The 19,957-nt window shown below is 48.2% G+C and overlaps 2 protein-coding genes across 2 annotated transcripts in view; both read right to left on the bottom strand.

Annotated features, from left to right (window-relative positions):
* Positions 1 to 7,376, bottom strand: part of PSMD1 (proteasome 26S subunit, non-ATPase 1) — a 63,566-nt gene extending 56,190 nt beyond the window's left edge. Inside the window, exons 1-7 of the mRNA XM_082287718.1 lie at positions 7,229 to 7,376; positions 5,085 to 5,128; positions 3,967 to 4,040; positions 3,553 to 3,722; positions 2,531 to 2,736; positions 1,118 to 1,261; positions 148 to 374 (exon numbers count right to left, since the gene is read on the bottom strand). Of these exons, the coding sequence (XP_082143844.1) occupies positions 148 to 374; positions 1,118 to 1,261; positions 2,531 to 2,736; positions 3,553 to 3,722; positions 3,967 to 4,040; positions 5,085 to 5,128; positions 7,229 to 7,244 (881 nt within the window). The 5' untranslated portion in view covers positions 7,245 to 7,376. The remainder of the gene's footprint in view (positions 1 to 147; positions 375 to 1,117; positions 1,262 to 2,530; positions 2,737 to 3,552; positions 3,723 to 3,966; positions 4,041 to 5,084; positions 5,129 to 7,228) is intronic.
* Positions 7,377 to 10,485: 3,109 nt separating this feature from the next.
* LOC309576809 (uncharacterized protein C2orf72) lies at positions 10,486 to 15,387 on the bottom strand (the record flags this gene model as incomplete). Its single annotated transcript, XM_082288354.1, has 3 exons — positions 10,486 to 10,577; positions 11,730 to 11,846; positions 14,859 to 15,387. 3 exons carry the CDS (start codon positions 15,385 to 15,387, stop codon positions 10,486 to 10,488), a joined length of 738 nt encoding a protein of 245 aa, XP_082144480.1.
* Between the last annotated feature and the right edge of the window lie 4,570 nt (positions 15,388 to 19,957).

Here is a 19,957-nt window from a genome sequence, read left to right as displayed (position 1 = left end):
AAATAGCCTGTCTTGCCTATTACTCTGTCTTAAATAAAGGGAGTAACTTGACAGCTTGTAAAAAGCATCCATACATGGAATAGGAGGCTCCAATAGAGCCGGACTGGAGCCAAACAACTCCACCTCCTCTCAAGTCAATCCCCCCACCTGTCTTTCTCTGATCCAGGGACAGTGCCGGTGTTGGTGGATCCAGGCACGGAGGCAATGGGAGTTCCAACCGTGCGGAGATTCTGGATGACAGAAGACAGGAACTGCTGGCTCGCACTTTCATACAGGTCAAAGCAAATTTGGTAGGCCATGAGAAGGTTATCATCCTTCACCAGTTTTTCCAGGATGTCACTCACAGCCTGTGGGTCATCCAGGAATATCAGGCACTGAGCAGGAGAAAGGGAAGAACAGAAAAAAAAAACCAGGAGAAAACATGAGACACTTCAGAACAAGAAAGCAACACTACCCAAAGCCACACTCCAAATCCCTCACATCTGTTGCTTCCACAGAACGTCCTCTTGAAAGAAAGAAAATTTCTCTTTCATTGAAGACAACAGAAAACTCAGAAGAGTTTTCATAGAAAAACAAGACTTGTCCTACTAAACACATAAATTTCGAAAGCACATTGAAGAAGCACCAGTCATTCTGTAGGGATGTCTCAGCTGAAATGAAACAGGCGTAATACTGAGTCACGTGTCCATGGCATACCAAGACTGGCAAAGACCTGAGAACATCTGAGTAACTTCACAACTGGTTGTCTAAACACTTTTAGACAATGGCTTACCAAAAAAAACAAAGCACTGGAAATGTTCTTATGACGAATAAATAAAATTCCAAGCTGTGAACCTACCATCTGATACTCCCTACATAGGCTTAAAATATTCTGTCAGAGTTGTCTGTGTCCTCAAGCTGCCTTTGAATGCATTTCTTTCTCTATAAATTGACCAAATATGCAATATTTACATCTCTTTTTCAAGCTGATCTCACTCTGATATATGTTGGAAGCACGCAACCAGGAAAAGATATTTCATTTAACTGAACAAAGGACAGAGAACAGGTAGATGTCAAGCCAAATATACCTGAAGAAGAGTAACTTTATTATCTTTAAACATGACTTTGAAAAGTTTACCTGGCACACATTGATGAAATCTGGTTTCTCCAGATTCATGTAGATTTTAACTAGAACTCTCAAGACTTTATTACGAAACTGTTTATTCTGCATCAAAGACATACAGAGCTTCAAGCTGTAGGCCAGCATCCCAGGAACATCATTCTGAAATAGAATTCAGGGATATCAAACATGGGTTTAGACTGACAAGCAGGATTTAGAAAGGAAAATAAAGCTACCCCTTTTCTATTTTAAAAAAGCAGAGCAAATATGTGCATATAAATCTTCACAGTTTCCTTTCCCATTTCCTGAGAAGCTTATATACAGGTGTATTGAAGTTTAAAGAAAAAAAAACCACTATAAAAAACATGCAGGACCAATATTTAATTCAGAAGTTAAAACATACAAAATATTAACTTAAAAGTACAATACCTATTTCCCCTTCACCCTTCTTGTTCAAACAATAGGTTTTGAATGCAGTGAAATTCACTGCACTAACATAAAATGTCAGCACAACAAACCATGCACCAAGAAAAGATCAAGCCTAAGAAAAAGATTTGGTTACTAGACCTCAGAAAGGTAATTCAAAATGAGGGATCTATAATCGGCAAGTCAGTAAATGCAATGTTTAGGACAACAAAGAGAACAAAAAAAGCAAGATGGATGCCTTATGATTATCACTCATACACAGAAATGGGAGACATCCAAACATACGTAGAAGATGTAAACTGAAAAGCAGTAAAATTTAAAGGATTCAAGAGATGTGTTGGGCATATGATTGAGATACTACAGCATAACAAGACTGCACACAGCTGCTGAGCTGCTGCAAATGACTACAGGCCTTCTCTTACTGCCACTAACAGTAACATGACTTACCTTAAACCCTCAGTGAAAGATGTTAAAGCCAAGCTGCACTGCCTCAGAGTCAGGGCAAGCTAAGACTGCACACAGACACCTACTGAAAATTAGAGCAGCTCACCCAGCTACTGGAGTTTCTTCTTTTGCTTGCCACTAATAAATCACTTACCCAGCCCTAAGGATCCCTTCCCACAGTGAATTACAGCAGATGACAGGTACAACTAAATAAAAGAGCTGTTCTTACATTATGCCAGTATAGTATCTCTGCCAGTAGCTGACAGGGAATACCTTAAGAGGAGGGCACATAGCCAAGCTTCCTGAGAATATTTTCCCATCAACTTGTAGTTCAAAGATTTCCTAAAGGTAGGGGGGATCTTCCTATACTTGATAGCCCTGAGTGGCTCTGCCTTCTACGAACACGTCAAACTGAACACCCCCGAGTTTAAATAAAATGGATCTTTTATTCTGTTCATACAAAACAGGGCAAGTTCCACAGCAACATGGATCTTGCACTTGACTTCTGGATCCATACCTGGAAAAGCCTAGCTACAGGCACCTCCTGCCTCTTGCACATACCGACTCAAGGATGGTTTTCTCAAAGATGTCCAGCCTGCGTGTCTCCAGAGCAATGCCAATGGCCTGCTTGTACTTGTGGTCATCCAAGCACCGCTGGAACATTTTGTTCACTATCCCTTCTAGCCTCTCATCCACAGGTTTCTTCTCCCCTTCTGGCAGCTCTGCATTCTCCACACACTGCTTGGTATAGTGGTCAATACATTTTGCTGAAGAGATAATGAATAAATATGGGGGAAATAGTCAAGTTCCCAGATTTTTGCAGTTTTGTACAGGTGAAGAGACCAGCATGTGCATGAACATGTTCTACCAGCAAGTACAGTGTATGGGAAATTACACATTTGTGTAGTTGTATACAGAGAGTACGGGGAAATACTTCTATTATCTCCTAATAAACTCTGATTTTAGTGCTGAAATCAAGTAGGTATTTTAAAAATTAAACCAAGGATATGATCTCTGTTCAAGGGTCATGTTAAATAAATTAGAAAACAGCAGTAGGAGACTTCCTAGCTCCACTGCAAGCACCAGCTGGGGAGACTGGAAGCCAGCCCAGGTCAATCATATCCAGCAGATGAGATTTTTAAAAGGCATTCAAATTATACCTGCAGTCAACAGCTGACTTGCTGTTGTGGGTGCTTAAGCACAATTGTCCCCCTCAGTTAGGTGTGTAGCTACACTTACTAGCCAATTATTTTCAAAGTCATGCTGAAATTGATAATAACATCAGCACACAAATGAGAGAAAGGACAATAAACAACCAAAGGAATTTTCTTATTAGGAATTCACTACAGAATAAGGGTTAAGAACAGGAAAAAAATTCCAGAACTCCCAAGTCAATTCCATCACAGAATCCCAAATCATAAGAAAGAAAGCACAAATAAACTGGGTAAAATTAGCTGCAGCGTCAGTCTAAATGAACACAAAGACACCAGAAAAATACAGAGAAAAAACTACACCAAGTAAAATTTCAAAGTTACAGCAGCTTTGACAACACAAGAGCTTCTTTTTCGCAGCAAGTTCTTTACCAATGATCGTCTCCACATATTCTGAGTTGTCATTGACATTGAAGAGATCACCAGCTCCCAGGGCATAGTTCAGGGATTCCTCAAAGGCTCCCAGGTGGTAAAAAACTTTAGAAGCAACCAGAGCAGCAAACTGGCGGCTCCGAAAGCCCTCATCTTCATAGAGAACTTCACTGCAGAGGAGAGAGAGAAGAGCATCAGCTCTGTGTGCTCAGATCTCTTTAAGACCACATGACAAGTACAGGCTTGACTGAACTTGCATCTTTGGGACCACAGCTCCAACCCCACATCCACACACATTAGTGCTTTCTAGGAAATATGGAGCTACATGCTGTACTAGCCATTGTCAAGAAACTAGAACTACATCCACTTCGTATGTCACGTTCTTTTTAAGCAGTATTAAGTGTCTTCTCTTACATTTTGTCCACTGACTCAGAGATCTCTGCCCAGAAGTCATTGACAACAGCATTCAACTTGTGAAGAGCAAACTCCTACCAAAAAATAAAAAAGTTATATTACATTGAGAATGCATTTACCACCTTTCCTCAGTAAAAATAAAGTACATTCTAGGATGGATATCATGAACACCGACCCATTTCAACAGCAAATTCTATTTTAAAAGATCTTTGTGAGCATTCACTAATCTTTGCAAGTCCTTTGCAAATAAAGAGCTGTTCACTTAACAGGTAAGACAACTCTAGCATTCCTTCCCATGGCCTCTCTTTGATGAATGACTGGCTGAAGTGTCTGATAGATTAAATTCCCCGAAATACAGAGATTTCAAAGTCTTTGTGATGACCTCTGTGTAGCACATGGAATCAGCCTGCAGTCTACACCAGCCAACTCTATTTATATGGCCACAGTACTTCAGCTGATAAACAAACCAGAGTGGAATCAGCCCACTTATAATCAGTTCACAGCAAAAGCAGGGACCATTCGGATCCATCACTACCTATGTCTGTATCCAAGAAAAACAACTAGGGATTACAAATATTAAAAAGTGCACCTTCCCCTCCTAAAAGGGGCCACCTTTCAAATAACTGGCAACCATCAACACACCACCACTTTGAGTGTCGGTGTTCTGTGGATTCACACCCTCCGTGCACTGGAAAGACTGTGTTGCTATTTTCTTCTCGTACTACTACTGTGATTTTTTCCCAAGTGAAAACTGTAACTGTGATTTTGTTCTACATTGATTAAATTATTCCAAAAGCTTGAGATGTTCTTCAGCTTTGAATTTTCAAAATGCAGTCTCTGGAATAATTTTAAGTTACAAAGCCCCATTATCATCAGAGAGCTGGGAGCTTTCATGAATAGAGATTTTTGCATTTGAAGTTCCAGTTTGATCCATGTTCAAAACAAGGAAGTTTACAATCTGTTACCATTTATTTAAGCCCTTTCTTTCAGCTTTCAGGCACAATTTGGTGCCCATCTGTTGCTGTCCAACCATAAATTACTGAGATCTGCTCCTTTTTGATTTTAAGCTCTCCAAGTAACGCATTTGCTGTTATTTTCTCTCAGATGTAAGAGCCTACCTTGAGCTGTGGCTCTTCTTCATCCAGAAGAGAGATAATTCCAGCTGAAAAACAAAATCATAGTTAATTCTGGTCTCTCTGTATCAAAAGTAAGCTTGTGATTTAGTTCAAATCCAACAGAACAGGAAAGAAGGCTGTGGCTGGAATGCTGATTTTAAATCTTAAGTATAAAACTTCAAAGATCAGACTCAAGTTTGTATTAAATGATGTAAAATAGTTCAGAATTTATAACTGAAAAAGTACATTCTTTATAAAACATGATCATTCTTAGAGAAAACAGAATTTTTTCATGCCAAGGAAACTGGCCTCATGCATAGGAGATGTTGTACCTCACAGATTTAGCAGCAACTCCTGATGCTGTCCCAGAACATTTGTATAAACAGCTACAGAAATATTGTTTAACTGACACGACTGAGAGGCTCACAGGAGCTCAATCTGAAGCACAAGGATAGGTTGCTTCACTGTCAGACTCCAAAGATGCAACGGAAAGGGTTGGAATATGATCTGATCAAAATCCAACACAATTCACTGCTTCAAATCTTTTATCTGTTGTACAGCTTGACAACCTCTTTAAATCTGAGAAAACCACATGAAACTGGAAAGGCCAGCAAGCTTATGGAGGGCTGAATGGGGCTTCCAAAAGATCTTGACAAATCTAAAAGGTGCATGTGCAGGTCCAAACCAAAATGTACAAATATAGAATCTGAAGAGTACAGAGGGTTAAGATGAAATATCATCAATAATATCTTTTAGCTGCAGTGGGAGGCAGAGAACCAAACCTCACACAGACGTGTAAGTGAGAGCAGTTCTTGGCAGATCCATGAGGCACCTTCCCTCTCCTTGGCACCCACTGGCCAGACCCTGTGCCCAGTGCTGGGCACTGTGTTTGAGTCACGAGCAAACCAGTGTGTTTAGAGCTGGGCAGAAAGAACAGGGAGCTCTGGCAGTCAGCTCCTGAACTAGAGCCTTGTAACTGGCTGGTCTACAGAAACCTGGGAAAGGTGCAGAGTTCAGGGCAGCTGCCAGCAGGAAGGGAATAAGCTGATCTTTGTGTCAGATATGAACAGGAACAGTAAGACTAAACTTTAGTGAAGCCTCAAAGAATCAGGTTTGATGATATGAAAAGTTTTCTCACAGAAACACATTTATTTCTTTGCCTAATGAAGTCGCAGAACCTCCCTTATCAGGGATTGTTTTTAAAAAACAGGTTAGACACACATCCATCAGTAACAGGAATTGAAGGAACATGAATCTGGCTCTTAGGCAAAGAAGGCAGATTCAGCAGCCATCCCACTGTGCTCCTTCCAGCTGTTTTCTGTATCTCTACACCAAATGTTTGCTTTGTTTATTATTACTATTACTATTATTATTTTAAATAAGTTCCTCCATTTACCTAATCTATGAGGAGGAAGCAATCTCACTCTTACACACTGCCTGCATACCTTGCTCCAACATACCCTTTTTACATTTTTTAATGCCTCTAAAATGAATTCCTACTTTTCCTCCATCAAAATAAAGACTTAAACAAAGCAAAGCGTTCACGAAGAGAAAGTTACCTGGACACTGTAACCCTCTGCACTATTTCTCTCGCCAAGCCACAACCAGCTGCAAGTTAATTTCTGGCCTGAGTATTTCTAGAAATACTTCCCATACTTTTTTACACTATCAAGTTCCTCACAGATGCACAAACACTGCGTAACATCCAATTCCTCACACGCTTCATTATCCTGCACTCCTTAGACTGACGTTTCCTCTGCAAGGCATTTGCGTTTCGGAACTCCAGACTCCTTCCTCTTCCCCCTCTCAAGTCCCGGCTGCACCTCCCGAGAGCCCTCTGGTTTTACACCGAAAACGCAGCTGAACCCTCCCGCTCACACCGCGGGGTCCCGGCACCGCTGCCCGGGGACCCCCAAAGCCACCGGAGCCCTCCTGAGACAGCGCCACGAGACGGACACGGCAGCGGGCTTCGAGAGCCGGTCGTGCCGGTCCGCCGGGCACCAGGGCGGCCTCTCTCTGCCGTCCGGGGGTAAGCGGGGCCGGGGAGCCCCGTGACGGGCGGCTCCGCGGAGCTGCGGCGGTGCCCAGTCACGGCCCTGACTCAGCGAAATCGCGGCTGACAACGCCGCCCCGCGCCGCTGCCTCACCGGCCGAAGTGATCATGATGCCACCCGGCTGCCCTCGGAGGGGGGGTCGGAAAGGTCCGAAGGGTCCGGGGGGGTCGGGTCGGATCCGGTCCGGCCCAACCGCGGTGCCGCCGCTGCCGCCGCTGCCCGGCCCGGAAGTGCTGCCAAGGGCCTCTTCCGGCGGCTCTGCGCTGCGCCCGGGAGAGGTGCCCGTGTGATCGCCTGCGCGGGACGGCGGAGAAAAAGGCAGGCAGGAGCGGGGCAGCCCTGCCGCCGGGGGCCTCGTACCGTCCTCGGCCCCTCACAGACGCCCCGCGAGCCTCGCGGCTCCGCCACAGCCCCCGCGGGCTCCTCACGGCCTCCCACGGCGCAAACCCCACACCACTGGGCGAGCGGGGCCGCGGGGCCGGAGCTGTGAGTTCCCCACGAGTGCCCCCGCCGGTGCCCGCGTTTGCGCCGTGCCCACAGAAGCGGCTGCTTCCCCCGCCCGGACAGGCCGCCCGCAATGGGGGGAGAGGGGCATCTTTGGGGGCACAGCGTGTCCCGTGGCAGTACAGGCATCAGCGGTTTTATCTCATGGATTTAACGCCTCTGCGGGCCCCGACTCCTCTCACATTTCCATGGGGAAAGGCCTCACCCACCCAACCCCATTTGTCCCTTAAAAGGGAAGCACAGGTACAGATGAGTCTGACAGACCCCATCCATCACGTCAGAGCATAGGGCAGTGTCCAGATCCGCACAGACACGGATCTGACAGTGCCCCAGTTGTGGAGGAGTGTGGAGTTTTTTGGCTCCTGCTTTGGTTCTGGTATGGACAGACAGGACACACAGGCTGGTGGACTTGCACCAGGGAAAGTCCAGCTCAGGAGCAACGATGCTACACAAGAGACCAAAGTGCCCAGATCTCAGCAGGATTCACTTCTTGTTGCTACTGAATAGGAAAAAACTCCTCTGAAGGGCTTGAATTCCTTGAGGATGCATAATGGTATCAGTTAGTGAAAGTTATTAATTAAAGTTATTAATGAAAGCTTATCAGAGCCCTACCCACAACACCGAGAGGGGCTGCTGCACTCTTGGATAACTGGGAAGATCTCCAGCCTTCTCCATTGCCCCACCTGGGCTGCACTCAGTTCTGCTGATCTTCTGCATATCAGACGCTGGGGTCACTTCAATTCCATCCCATCCCATCCCAATATCCAGTTTTTTCAAACCAAGATAAATATGAGGTAAGCCATGCGTAATGTTTTTTTAAGGATAACACCATGGCAAACAAATAAGCACATTCCAATTAAGAAATTAAATGTCTTTATTCTTTACAACAAGCACCTAACAGTGCCCTTAGATTATTCAATCAATTAAACACGTAAAACTATCTGCTTACAACTCCAAGTGCACAGATAGTGAAAAAAGAAAAGAGAAAAATAAAGTATTTAAGTCCCTTTTATTCCTCAGTCAAAGAAAAACAACACTTTTGGTGAAATATATTCTTGCTCACACCTCCTAAAACCCAGGCAGTTGATCCACTTTCACAAATTTCCTTGCAAGGGTAAACTTGCATGATTTACCTAAAAATTACCAGAAAATAAATCCAGTGGATTTGCAGCACTCAGGGAGGTTTAACTGCCCATTTGTGCTCTTGGGCGACCTCTTCATTGGTGAATTCCTGGCAGCAAAGGCCAAATGTTGCAAGAAAACAGATTCCTACTGGCAAGTCCTGTTGGACCCACCTAACCCAGGGTTTTATTGGGAAATACAGACCTGCCCAGCGACCTGGGCTGTGCAGGGATGGAGCAGGAGGGAACCTTCATCTTGCCAAGATGCACTGAGTGCTCGGTGCTGAAACCTGGGATCAGGAATACAGCCACCCACACCAAGTCACTTGGCTACGTTTGTATTTTCAGGTCATCAGCACAGAAATCCTACAGAAATCCTGGAGGCTGGAAGGAGAGTGGGTCAGTGCCCTCTCTGCAGCGCAGCATCCTCTGCTCCAGGTAAGAGCAAGAGGGATGCCAAAGGCAAACTGCCGAGAGAGTGCTGGCCGGAGCTGGCAGGACTCCAGACACTTCAGCTGCCAGTGGGAAAAAAGGAGCCAGAGAGAGGACAGACATGCACTGAGGATGTACTTTGGCAATCAACCCAGAGACGAGGTAGGCAGGTTGAAGTTTCTGATCTGAGCTGGAGGAAACTCCTAAAGGAAAGCCAGCCCCAAACAAAACCCAGCAGCTTGTGCTCAAACAAGACCTGTTTTATGTTGCATAAAGAATTTAAAAGATATTCTTAGCATTAGAGTAATATTCCCCATAAACCAAGGATTTGTAGTTAATTGTGTTTCCCCACAGGCTACAGGCAGCCCTTTGGAAATACTTAAATAGATAATTTTTGTACTTTTACATTTATTTATGAAACGGGCACATCTTCTTGTGCTGCAGGCCACTCCAAGGTGTGCCACCATGCCTGTGGAGATGTCCCAGATAAGATGGCCCTCTCCTGTAGCCCCATCTAGCACCAGCCACACCTTAGTGCCCACCTGCCACCCCTCCAACCCAGGCAGTCCTTCAGTCAGTCTTTGAGCACCAGGACAAGCCAAAGGGACAGACCCTGCTCCCAAACCCCACTCTGCTCTAGATGCCATTACTATCAGTATCTTTTATGTTATTCTTGCTACCCAAGCTGGGCTGTTACTGCATTCTTCATGTTACACTGTTACACTCAAGCTTTTCAGTAGCTCGTAGATCGGAGAGCTCACATTCAGTCCCACTGCAGTCTCCAAGCCACTGTGTTACTTTTTTTTGTCTTTTTTTTTTTTTTCCTCTCCTGATCACAAAGAGGGTGGGAACTTCCAAGCCCCAATGAAGCAGGAAAACAAGGCAGCAGAATCAGTCTGCCAGGGAGGCCAGCTCCAGCAGCCTCAGCAGGGAACTTTGCTCAGAGTTAGAAAACATTCCGCATTCTTCAAACAGGTGGCTGCATTTCACACTCAAAAGTCCCAACGTCAGGGTATGGGATATGCGATACATCCCCAAAGGGCTTCTCAGAAGCCAAGTGGCCAGCAGCAGCTCCAGGTGCCCCGGGGCAGCAGGGCACAGCAGGGAATGGCTCTGTGGCACAGACCCCAGGGGCTGTTGGCAGCTGCAGAAGACCCTGATGAGTTCAGCCAAGCAGCTTTTCCCTGGAGCTGTGGGTCCTTGGAGGAAAGGGCCTGCACCAGCTCCTCTTCCCACTGCTCCAAATCCACTGTGCAGATCTGGAATTTGGACTGTGCTCGATGCCTAGCACCTCTAGGTGCCTGTGCCTCCAGCAGCTTCTTCGCAGTTTCCATTGGGGGACAGGCTGGCCAGAGCCACTTCTTCCTCAGGGTCCTGCAGGTCATCTGCAGGGAGCAGAGAGAGGTCAAGGGAGACCTGAACAGAAAACCCCTCCTCCTGGAAAATGCTACTTAAGACGACAAGAAAGCATGGGCTGAAGCAATTGATACATACTCACAACCTAAGCACAGCTGATTTTTTTTCAAAACTGATTTTCATTTTGTTTTACAAACTCAACATTGCTTCAGTAAATAGAGCAAAGGAGCACAGGGCCCAGCTCCTGGCCTCCCGAAGTCTCAGCAATCTCAGAACAAGTTCCATGGCCACAGGCTATCACCTGCCTGGCACTGACAAGCAATATCAGGCACTTTGGTTTTCTGACCACAGAGAGTGGGTCTCACATGTCTCAAAGCTGCATAAATTGGGCATTTCAGTTGTTTTGTCTGACTCTTATGCTCTTTAAGGATTGTATGTATTTAAGAGGCATTCGGACAAGGCCCTTAATAACATCCTTTAACATCTGGTCAGCCCTGAAGTGGTCAGGCAGTTGGTTTCAAGTGAAAATATAACATTCTATTATTTTTACAGTGAAGGAGCTTTCCCTCCTCTTTGTGCTTCATAATACAATCTGGATCTCCGCACCACACTCCTTGAAGCCTCCTGCATGAGGCACTTCTGCAAAAAGAAAATCACTGCTGGGAAGTGCAAGCCGAAGTGCCAACTGTGCACAAAGGCTGAATGCTGTGCTATGCATTACCTGAACAATTTCCTTTAGAATCGAGGACCCCACAGCTGACTGCCCTCTCCGTTCTCTCTGCCAGCCTCAACGGCAAATGGTTTGGGAACCCTCCTTCCAACCATGTTTGCAGAAAACATCACATAGTATCAAGGTGCTTCCAATTCATTGCTTAGACAGTAGTTCTGCTTTCAAACACTCAAGCAAAATGCAGCTGAGTTCAGCAGTGCTTCCAGGGGTGTATTTGGGCACTGGACCCAGTGTGGTTTTGTTTAGACAAGCAAAAGGTCAGAAAACAAGGAGATGGCAACAAAGCAGCTAGATGTGCTGGTTGTCTTCAGGTTTGGGCTAAAGGGAGGTGATGTCAACTGCAGAACTGGAAATAGCTGAAAGAGGTTACCAGCAAGGGGTTTGGACACCAGGGAATCATGAGGAATTTCTGACAATCACAGCAGAGTACAGGGGAGGAAGCTGGGCATACCTTCATGAATGTTGTTTTCAGCTTTTGCTTTATAATCTTTTCTCCAGCTCCTCTGGTTCCAAGAAATGCACTGCAAGAAGGATGGGAGCCTCCACCTCTCCCTGTCTTTCATGTCTTCTGAATAAACCAGAGAAGATGAGTTCAGACTGGTAGCAGGTCAGCCCTGCTGCTTCCCCACCTCTCCCTCCATGAGCCTTGCAACAAAACCAGGTCCACTCCACGAAGCCCACCACTAGAAAGTACAGAGCAATTCCTGGCAATCCTTGTATGTCCTGGACTGCAGTGTATTCTATTACCATCCTCATGAGCTGTTGAAACCAGGTGGGGCAGTGTTTCCTTGCCTCCTCCCTCGGGACTTTCTGTTAATGGCCCATCAATGCCTTCCTGCATAGATAACTCCCTCCAAACTGTCTTCTGTTAATGAGCCTAATCAATGCCTTGCCTCATGACTCATCATCACATTGTGAGATGCTCCACCCAGAAGGAGGAACCAAGCATTCCATCCTGAATATAATCTGAGATTCCGAACACCACAGACAACCTTTCCACTAGATTCCCAGAGGACAGGAGCTACATAGCCACCACTGGACCTTCCAAGGAAGAGCAGACCCCTTCTACAGGATCACTGCTTCAACAGAACCACATCCACCACTTCAGGAGGACTGCAGCCACCATCTTATCAGACTGCTACCACCACCCTGACTAAGAGGGTGTCAGGTTGTATCCTGACTCTGTCCGTTTGAACCAGTGTTTTCTGCCTTTTTAAAAATTTTCCTGTTAAATTGTTATTCTGACTTGGTGCCTCCCACTGGTTTGTTTTCAAACTAGTACATTATATCTGGCTGAAACCTCTCTGCTACCCTGAAAGTTTGTCCCTGGTGTCAGTTTCTTCTTTGCCACCTTGCTGCTAAAACCAACCTGGATGCGGCAGCTGAGAGTGAGCAAGAAATCTGGCAGGAGCTTAGCTGGCACACTAGGTGAGGCCGGGGACTGACACAGGGAATTCCCACAGAAGGAAGTTTTCCTTTTGCATTGTCACCTAGCTTCAACCACATCAACCTGTTTACTGCTCCCCGCTTTATTAAGCAATTCCTCCCTCTCATGGAGACCTGCTGGACACACAGTCTTACAGCAGCACACTGAAAACTGCAGCTGTAACTGCTTGTAGATTGCAGAGAGCATGTAGTCGATGTATGGTATTTATTCTGGAAGACAAGAAAGTTACTACAGACTTTCAAGCCATTATAGTAAAACACTACAGCAGCTTGTAGAATACTACAGCAGCGTATTTTATATGGTCTCCAACAGCAACAGTTCAGCACTCCATTGAAATATCGTCCAGCCTTTCACCTCCTAATCAGATAACAAATGATAAACCCCTTCAGTGTCCTTCAGTTTATTGAGCCATTGCAACACTAAAGGGCTCGGTGTCTTTCTGGCAGTCAACAAACAAAATCTCCAGTGTACTGCCTGGAGTTTCAGCTGCTCTTTGGAGGCACAGCTACACTTGGACTCCCTCTGTCCACGTGGAGATTTTGGAAGGCAAAGCTCACAGAAGCATGGAAAGAAGCTGTCCCTGTCTGAGGCTGAACCCTGCAGCTGATGAGTGTCCTCATTACACACACAGGTCCTGGGACACTTAATGGCTCAGATCACCAGGCACAGCATCAGAAGTGAATGAGCACACACACAAACAGGCTCTAACACCCAATCCACCTCCTCCTGCTCCTCATTCTCCACAGCCAGCCACAAAAATACACGTACTGAGCCAAGCACCAGCAATGTGCCAAAGGAGAAAAAGGTCATGTATGCAGGGATGCTTTTCTGCCTCTGCAGCTGCTGTCCCTCCAGGCTGCTGTGACCAGAACTGGTGGATTCACTGGAGTCTGGGAGGACACCAGAAATTCTTGCAGCAGGAACAATGCGAGGAAGACAAAAGCATGCAAAAGGAGAGAAGTTGGAAAGACGATTGTGTGTGTCTTAGTACAGAGGTGGGAGAAGACAGCCCTGTGCCTTCATAATGGGTCCTAGCCATCTCGAAGCTCCTCAACATTCAGATCCAGGATTCTAGGCTGAGCTGATGGAAAGCACCTGAGCTGCAGCCAATCATCCCCATGTCCCAGGGATCCCAGAGGACCCTGTCAATGTGGTGCTGAAGGCAAGTGCCAGGATCTCTCAGGGTAAAGGCAGTGAGACAGGAAAGCAGTCAAGCCCCTGGAAATGCTGGGAAGCAAGGTGAAAGTGGGAAAAAATTAAAGAAGAGAGGAGGGAAGGGAAACAGCCCAAGACAAGCAGTGCCAAAGATTGAAATGTTTTGTGTGGCAGCTGGGCAGGCTCTGCTCGCACCATCTCACCAGTTGCCATCACCCTGTGTTGACACACAAACCTGAACTTGCACCAGGGCAAATGCTGTTCCTCAGACCTGGCTGACACGCACCTTTCATCCTGCCATCCTCACCCTGACATACAGTTTTACACACAAACAACGACTTGCTGTTGTTACTTAGTCATTATGCAAAATCAGCACAAGCATCTTCCTCCTTCAGGAAGGTCACGTCCTGCCTGCACCCTACAGCACAGGCCACATCCCAGTCCTGCCTCCCCCAAGAACACACATCCATAGGCATGGGAAGGCCACCGTGTCATGGAAAGCCACAATGTCACAGCTATCAGCTGCCACATCCGTGTTATCCATGAGCTATTCTAGTGTTTCCCAAACTGCTGGGAAGTTATCCTCCCCGGCTGCCAGGACCGGTAACCTCATCAGAAAGAGGCTGATCCCATTGGAAAGGCTCTGATCCCACTAGCATGAAAGATTTCATTGGGGAAAGGCAGATCTGATTGTGTGTGGGAAGATCCCATCAGTAGTGAGTGGTCCAATCCCAATGGGAAAAGTCAGATCCCATTGGGTGAGGAGAAAATCCCCTAAGGAATGGTCAGATCCTAATGGGAAAAGCCTGACCCCATTGCATGGGAGATCCCATGAGGAGAGATCAGAACCCATTAGGATGCGGAGGATCCCACTGAGAAGGGGAAGCTCCCACGAGAAAACAGAGCAAATCCCACTGTAAAAACCCCCGGCCCCCGGGTGAGGGAGGGAGGGAGGGAGGGGTCCCCCGACCCTGGTACCTGCGGGGTGCTGCAGGGCGGCCCGCAGGGCGCGGCAGGCGGCGGCGCGGCAATCGCCGGGGCTGCCCGGGCTGTACCGGGCCGCCTGCACCGTGCCGGGCGCCGGGAAATGCCGCCGCAGAGCCGCGTCCAGCACCGCCGCATCCTCGCCGTCTCCTCCAGGCAGCAGGACGCCCACGACGGCGGGCGGCGGCCCCGCGGGCAGGCGGCCGCACACGTCCCGCACCACCTCCCGCAGGCGGGTCCGCGCCCCGCGGCCCCGCGCCGCCCCGCCGCCGCACAGCACCAGCAGCAGCCGCGCTCCCAGCGCTCGCCGCCCGCCGCCCGCCCGCCGCCGCGCCCGGCACCCCGGCACCGGACCCGGGCACGGTGCGCGCGGCGTCTCGTCGCCCAGGAGGTCGCGGGCGAAGGCAACGAGCGCGGGAGCCGCCGGGGCCCCCTCCGCCACCTCGGCCACCAGCAGCACTGCCCGCCGCCCGCCCGCCCGCTCCACCAGCGCCCACAGCTCCTGCAGCTCCGCCGCCGCCATCCCCCGCCGTGCGCCCTTTCTGGCCCCGCATCCGCACCTCCCCTAATCGCGGCCCCGGCTCCGCACCGCCCACTGCCGCGCACCCGCCCCGCCACTCTGCACCAGCCCCGGGCACCAGCCCCGGCCCCCACGCAGAGCAACACCCCGTGCGCACACCCAGGAGCAGCGGGGCGAGAGAGTGTCAAGGATCCCCCCCAGTCCCGTCCCGAGACCCGCACAACCCCGCGGTGAACAACCCTTGCCTGCTCCCGGGTGGGCACAGCGGAGAGGGTACTAAAGAGCCCCCGGATCTGCACACAATCAGACTCAGAGCCCTCGCACAGGCTGGTCTTGTTGCCAATCAGGAGTTGATAAAATTCAGGCAAAAAACTGCACTGTGGAGGGGCTCAGAAGGTGAGAGGGGGATGAGGAGAGGCTGTGGTGGCTGCGGAGTGGGACACACACGAGGTCGTGATAGAGCAGCTGATCATGCATCCCCAAGGTGCCCCCATGGTGTTACATCTCATACCCCAGGGCAGCAATGGAGTGGCCTCTCTGGCATCATGTGCACTATGCCACTGCACAGCCTGGTCAGGCTATAGCCACAGCTGGAAACAATTCCACTTTGGGAAACAATTACACCCTCAAAGGACATACCCACCCCACTGATCACAAGTGCACACTTGTGTGCAGCCCCCACACCACATGCTGCATCTCTGAGTCCCTTCCCAAGCCAGTGTGCTTTGACTTCCCTTCTGCCACCTCCATGCAAAACACAGCCCGCAAACACGGACCCACAAGTATCGGCATCACTATGTCCCATCAAAGCACAAATGTTTCCAGGGATAAGTACAGAGCTTTAGTCAGGGCTTCAGTGCTGGCACTTGTTACACATATCTCTGCCAGCTGACGGTGAATGAAAGCCACTGTGCCCAGCCCTGACACTTGCATGGGGAAGTTCCAGTCCATGGCATGTGGTAAATACTTCCCCTATGCCGTATCAGAACAGGCTCCTCCAAACCGGTAACGTCTTATCGCAAGAACCTGGGAAGGGATAAACAGCTCAAAGGTGTAAACGGCCAGAGTCACCTTGGCCAGTTGCTCTCTGAGGCTTTTTGGAGCCAAACCATCTCTTGTGGGATGGGTGAAGGAGTCTCTGAGTGCACTGGGGGTGAAAGTAGAGCCAAAATCCATGTGCCTGACCTGGATCAGTGATTCCCAATATATGCATTAGGGCACGCTTATGCCACAAATGTGGCTCAGCCATCATGCCTGCTGCCTGCCTATACTCATGGCCATCTGTCCCCAAAGCCGAACAGATCAGCAGCCACAGCAGAAAGGGGTGTGCCACAGGCTGGTGCCCAGGCACAACAGAGGTGTGGCAGCTCTGGAAGGTCCAATTTTAATCTAAGGAAAACATTTGCCCCAGCTATGACAGGCTTAGCAAACACTGTCCCAGGCCAGCATCATGGACAAGGGCTTCAGAGAGACTTTCTGCCCTGGGTCCCAGCAAAAGTAACTTACTCATTGACAAGTGCTGATAAGCAAATGGGACAGGGGGAAGGTGGGGGAGATAAAACAGAAAGATTAGGCTCCTCTTCCAAAGACCAGGATCTATTGTTGCAAGAGCCCATGCTTCTGTGCCAGTGTGGTAGACCTGAGAGGAGCTGTCAACATGGGAGGGCTACAAAGTTAGATATAATTTAACAGCTAGGTCTGGCCTTAGTGTTACCCAGATTTTGTGTTTACAAGGATTTCTTTCTCATCTGTTCAGAATCCTGTTTGTGGTCCTATGGATGAAAGCCCAGGGTATAATCAGCATCATGAGTTGTGCCAGCAGCAGTAGGAGGTAACAGGAACATGTGCTGGCCCCCAGAAACAGTCATCTCTCTGGAAAACTGCCACAAGATCCACAGAGTGTTTAAACTTCTCATGAGCTGCCAGCACAGCCTGTGGTGTGGTGGTACTGGTTAAAACCTGACTGATGTGCAGACCATTACAGCACAGCTCTCATAGGGCTCTTTCAGAGCAGCACTATGCCAGTGACTTGCCTAGAGATGCCAGGATGCCTCAGGCACTGGGTAGTTGGCTTTCTAGCAGGCAAATCCCCAGATTTATGAAGAGGATTCTTGCAGAGAAGGTATAGAAAAAATTGGGAGTTTTCTTCCTAACTCAGGCACACCACTGGCTACTTCTTTGCAGTAGCCCCAATGTTCAAACTGCCAGCACAGCTACTAAAAACTAGTATTTGGGAGCTGTTCTTCATGGCCACTGCAATTGTTTAGTTAATTTTGGGTACACATGTACCACTGCCAGCATAGGCTGGTTGGAAAGGTGAATGTCACCCACAATACCCAAACAACATTATTTACATTTCTTTACTCATTAACAGAGGTAAGATCTAACGCATACAACTTTATCTCCCTTTGTGTTACTTAAAGAGGTAAAACTCAAAACAGTTCAGAGGCAGTCATGAGCTCAGCAACATTTGTAGTCCCCCACAAAATGTCTTCAGAGCCCTGTCAGGAATCTGAGCAAAAACACAGATGTATTTAGAAGATCTGACACTCCATCAAACATCCATCTGATAGTCACAGTTGTAGAGAATCACTACAGACAACCCTAAATGAGGGTCATCACATCCCTTACATATGCCCGTAGCTGTCCAGAGTAGACACAACATCTGTTCATTTTTGACTTCAAAGGAGGAGTGAAGATGCTTTGTTCAGAGAAAAAAGTCTGGCATGTGTATTAGTAGTGCCTTGAAGCCTAAACAAAATCAAAGGTCCACTGCATTAGAGCCTGCGTTTAGTAATATTAACCTTTCTTCTGAAGAGAGTAGAAAGAGGACAGGGAAAAAGGATTCTTGTGCTAGTTTTGATGATAGAAGACCAGAGAGCCTGAATGAGCAAGAAGGAATCTGTAGGAGCCGTTCTGAGCCTGATGTCCAAACCCAACCCAGCTCCTAAATTCTTCCTCTCAGCAGCTTTGGTGCTCACAGGGACACTTAGAAAAGCCTCTGAGTCACCTAGGAGCTGGGACTGGCTGCAGACAAGCTAAGTCTCAACAAACCTTTGCACATTTGCTCTTCCACTGATCTATTCTCCAAACTTGCTTCAATTATTACTTTGAAAAACACATCCTTACTAGATGCTGGAAAGCATTTGCTTTACTTGTATAGCACTACCCGGGCATTGCTGCAGGGCACCAGCACTCGCTGAGCTCTTCATCCAGGGAGACCTTTTTGAGTTCCCCAGAGAAGTAGTAGAGGAGGTAACTGCGAGAGAAGAAAATACTCCAAACCCCACTCCTGCCTCCAACATCCCAGTCCCACTGATTCCATTCTAGCCTGCCTCCTGTTCACTCCTCCACGGCTCTTCCTATTTCCTCCACTGACCTGCCCCAACCTCCCCTCAATCTTACCAGCCCCTGAACCCAAACCCCTTCCCACTTTTCACCCACTGGAGCTTGAACTTTGTATCAAACCAGACATGAACCCTTTCTGTGACGAGTTCAGTCACAACTGAATCCAGACTCTATGGTCACATTGTTCTGATCCAGGTCCCCTCATCCCAGACCCAGCCACCTCCAGGACCAGCTGAGGCAGCCCCAGTTTTCATCCCATGGCAGCCTGTACCAGCTCAGCCCTGGCCTGGATCCACCCAAGTCATCACACCCCTCTGGGCTCCACTCAGCAGAGGTTACACACCATAAGCAAATAAAGCTGGGAAGTCCCTGCCACCTCATGGCTGGGACACAGCCTGGCTTCCTGATGGGGAACCTCAAACTTTTGTCTTGCCTCTTTTCTCCAAAATTCTGTTCCCTCTGAAAGTTGCCCATCTCTGCAGCTGTCCTATGTTTCCTCATGTTTCCTTGAGTCACCATCCCTTTCTGGATGGCAGAGGGGCATAGGAAGGTATGGCTGAAGAGGAGGATGGAAGCTTGGCACAGGGCCATGTGCAGAGACCCCAAAGTGTTGGTCAGTCCTGATCACACAATAGGAGGGATGGCCTTCCCTGCTCTCTTAGAGACAGATGGAGGCTGCCCATCAGCCTATTCCAATCTTGGATCCTCCCCTGGAAGATGTTAAAGAACTGGCATTCAGTATGAAATCAGACCCAAGGACTAAGTTGCCTCTTCTGGCCTTTTTCCTGGCTGCCCTGCCAGAGCCTCAGCTGAATCCTTGCCTTTGTTTTGACAACACGACCCAGGACTAGCTGTTCACAGCCACCAGTCTCCATTCTTTCCCAGTACACACATGCCTTTGATACCAAGAGCACGGATTTTCTGCACTTACCTTTTGCAGCACCTCTTAAAAGTCACCTCAGACCTCACCAAGCTGGGGGCCAATAGGTGGGACCACTGCACACAGACACAGGCTCTCCTGCCTCCCTCACCCTGCCTCGTGCATTCTCCTACCTGCTCCTCACAAAGCCCCTTCTTGGCATGGCCAAGCTCCCAGGTTCTCAGAACTGCTCCCTTTTATAAAGGCAAAGGGCAGATCCATCAGCTTCCCTGGCATTGCTGGAATGAGCAGAGCAGGTCAGTGTGGATCTGCCTGGTTTGACAGCCCTGAAAGAGGCCACAAAAG

This window comes from Coloeus monedula, assembly GCF_965178545.1.
Source record: "Coloeus monedula genome assembly, chromosome: 10".
Taxonomy (NCBI): Eukaryota; Metazoa; Chordata; class Aves; order Passeriformes; family Corvidae; genus Coloeus; species Coloeus monedula.
This window is presented reverse-complemented; position numbering and strand designations above follow the sequence as displayed.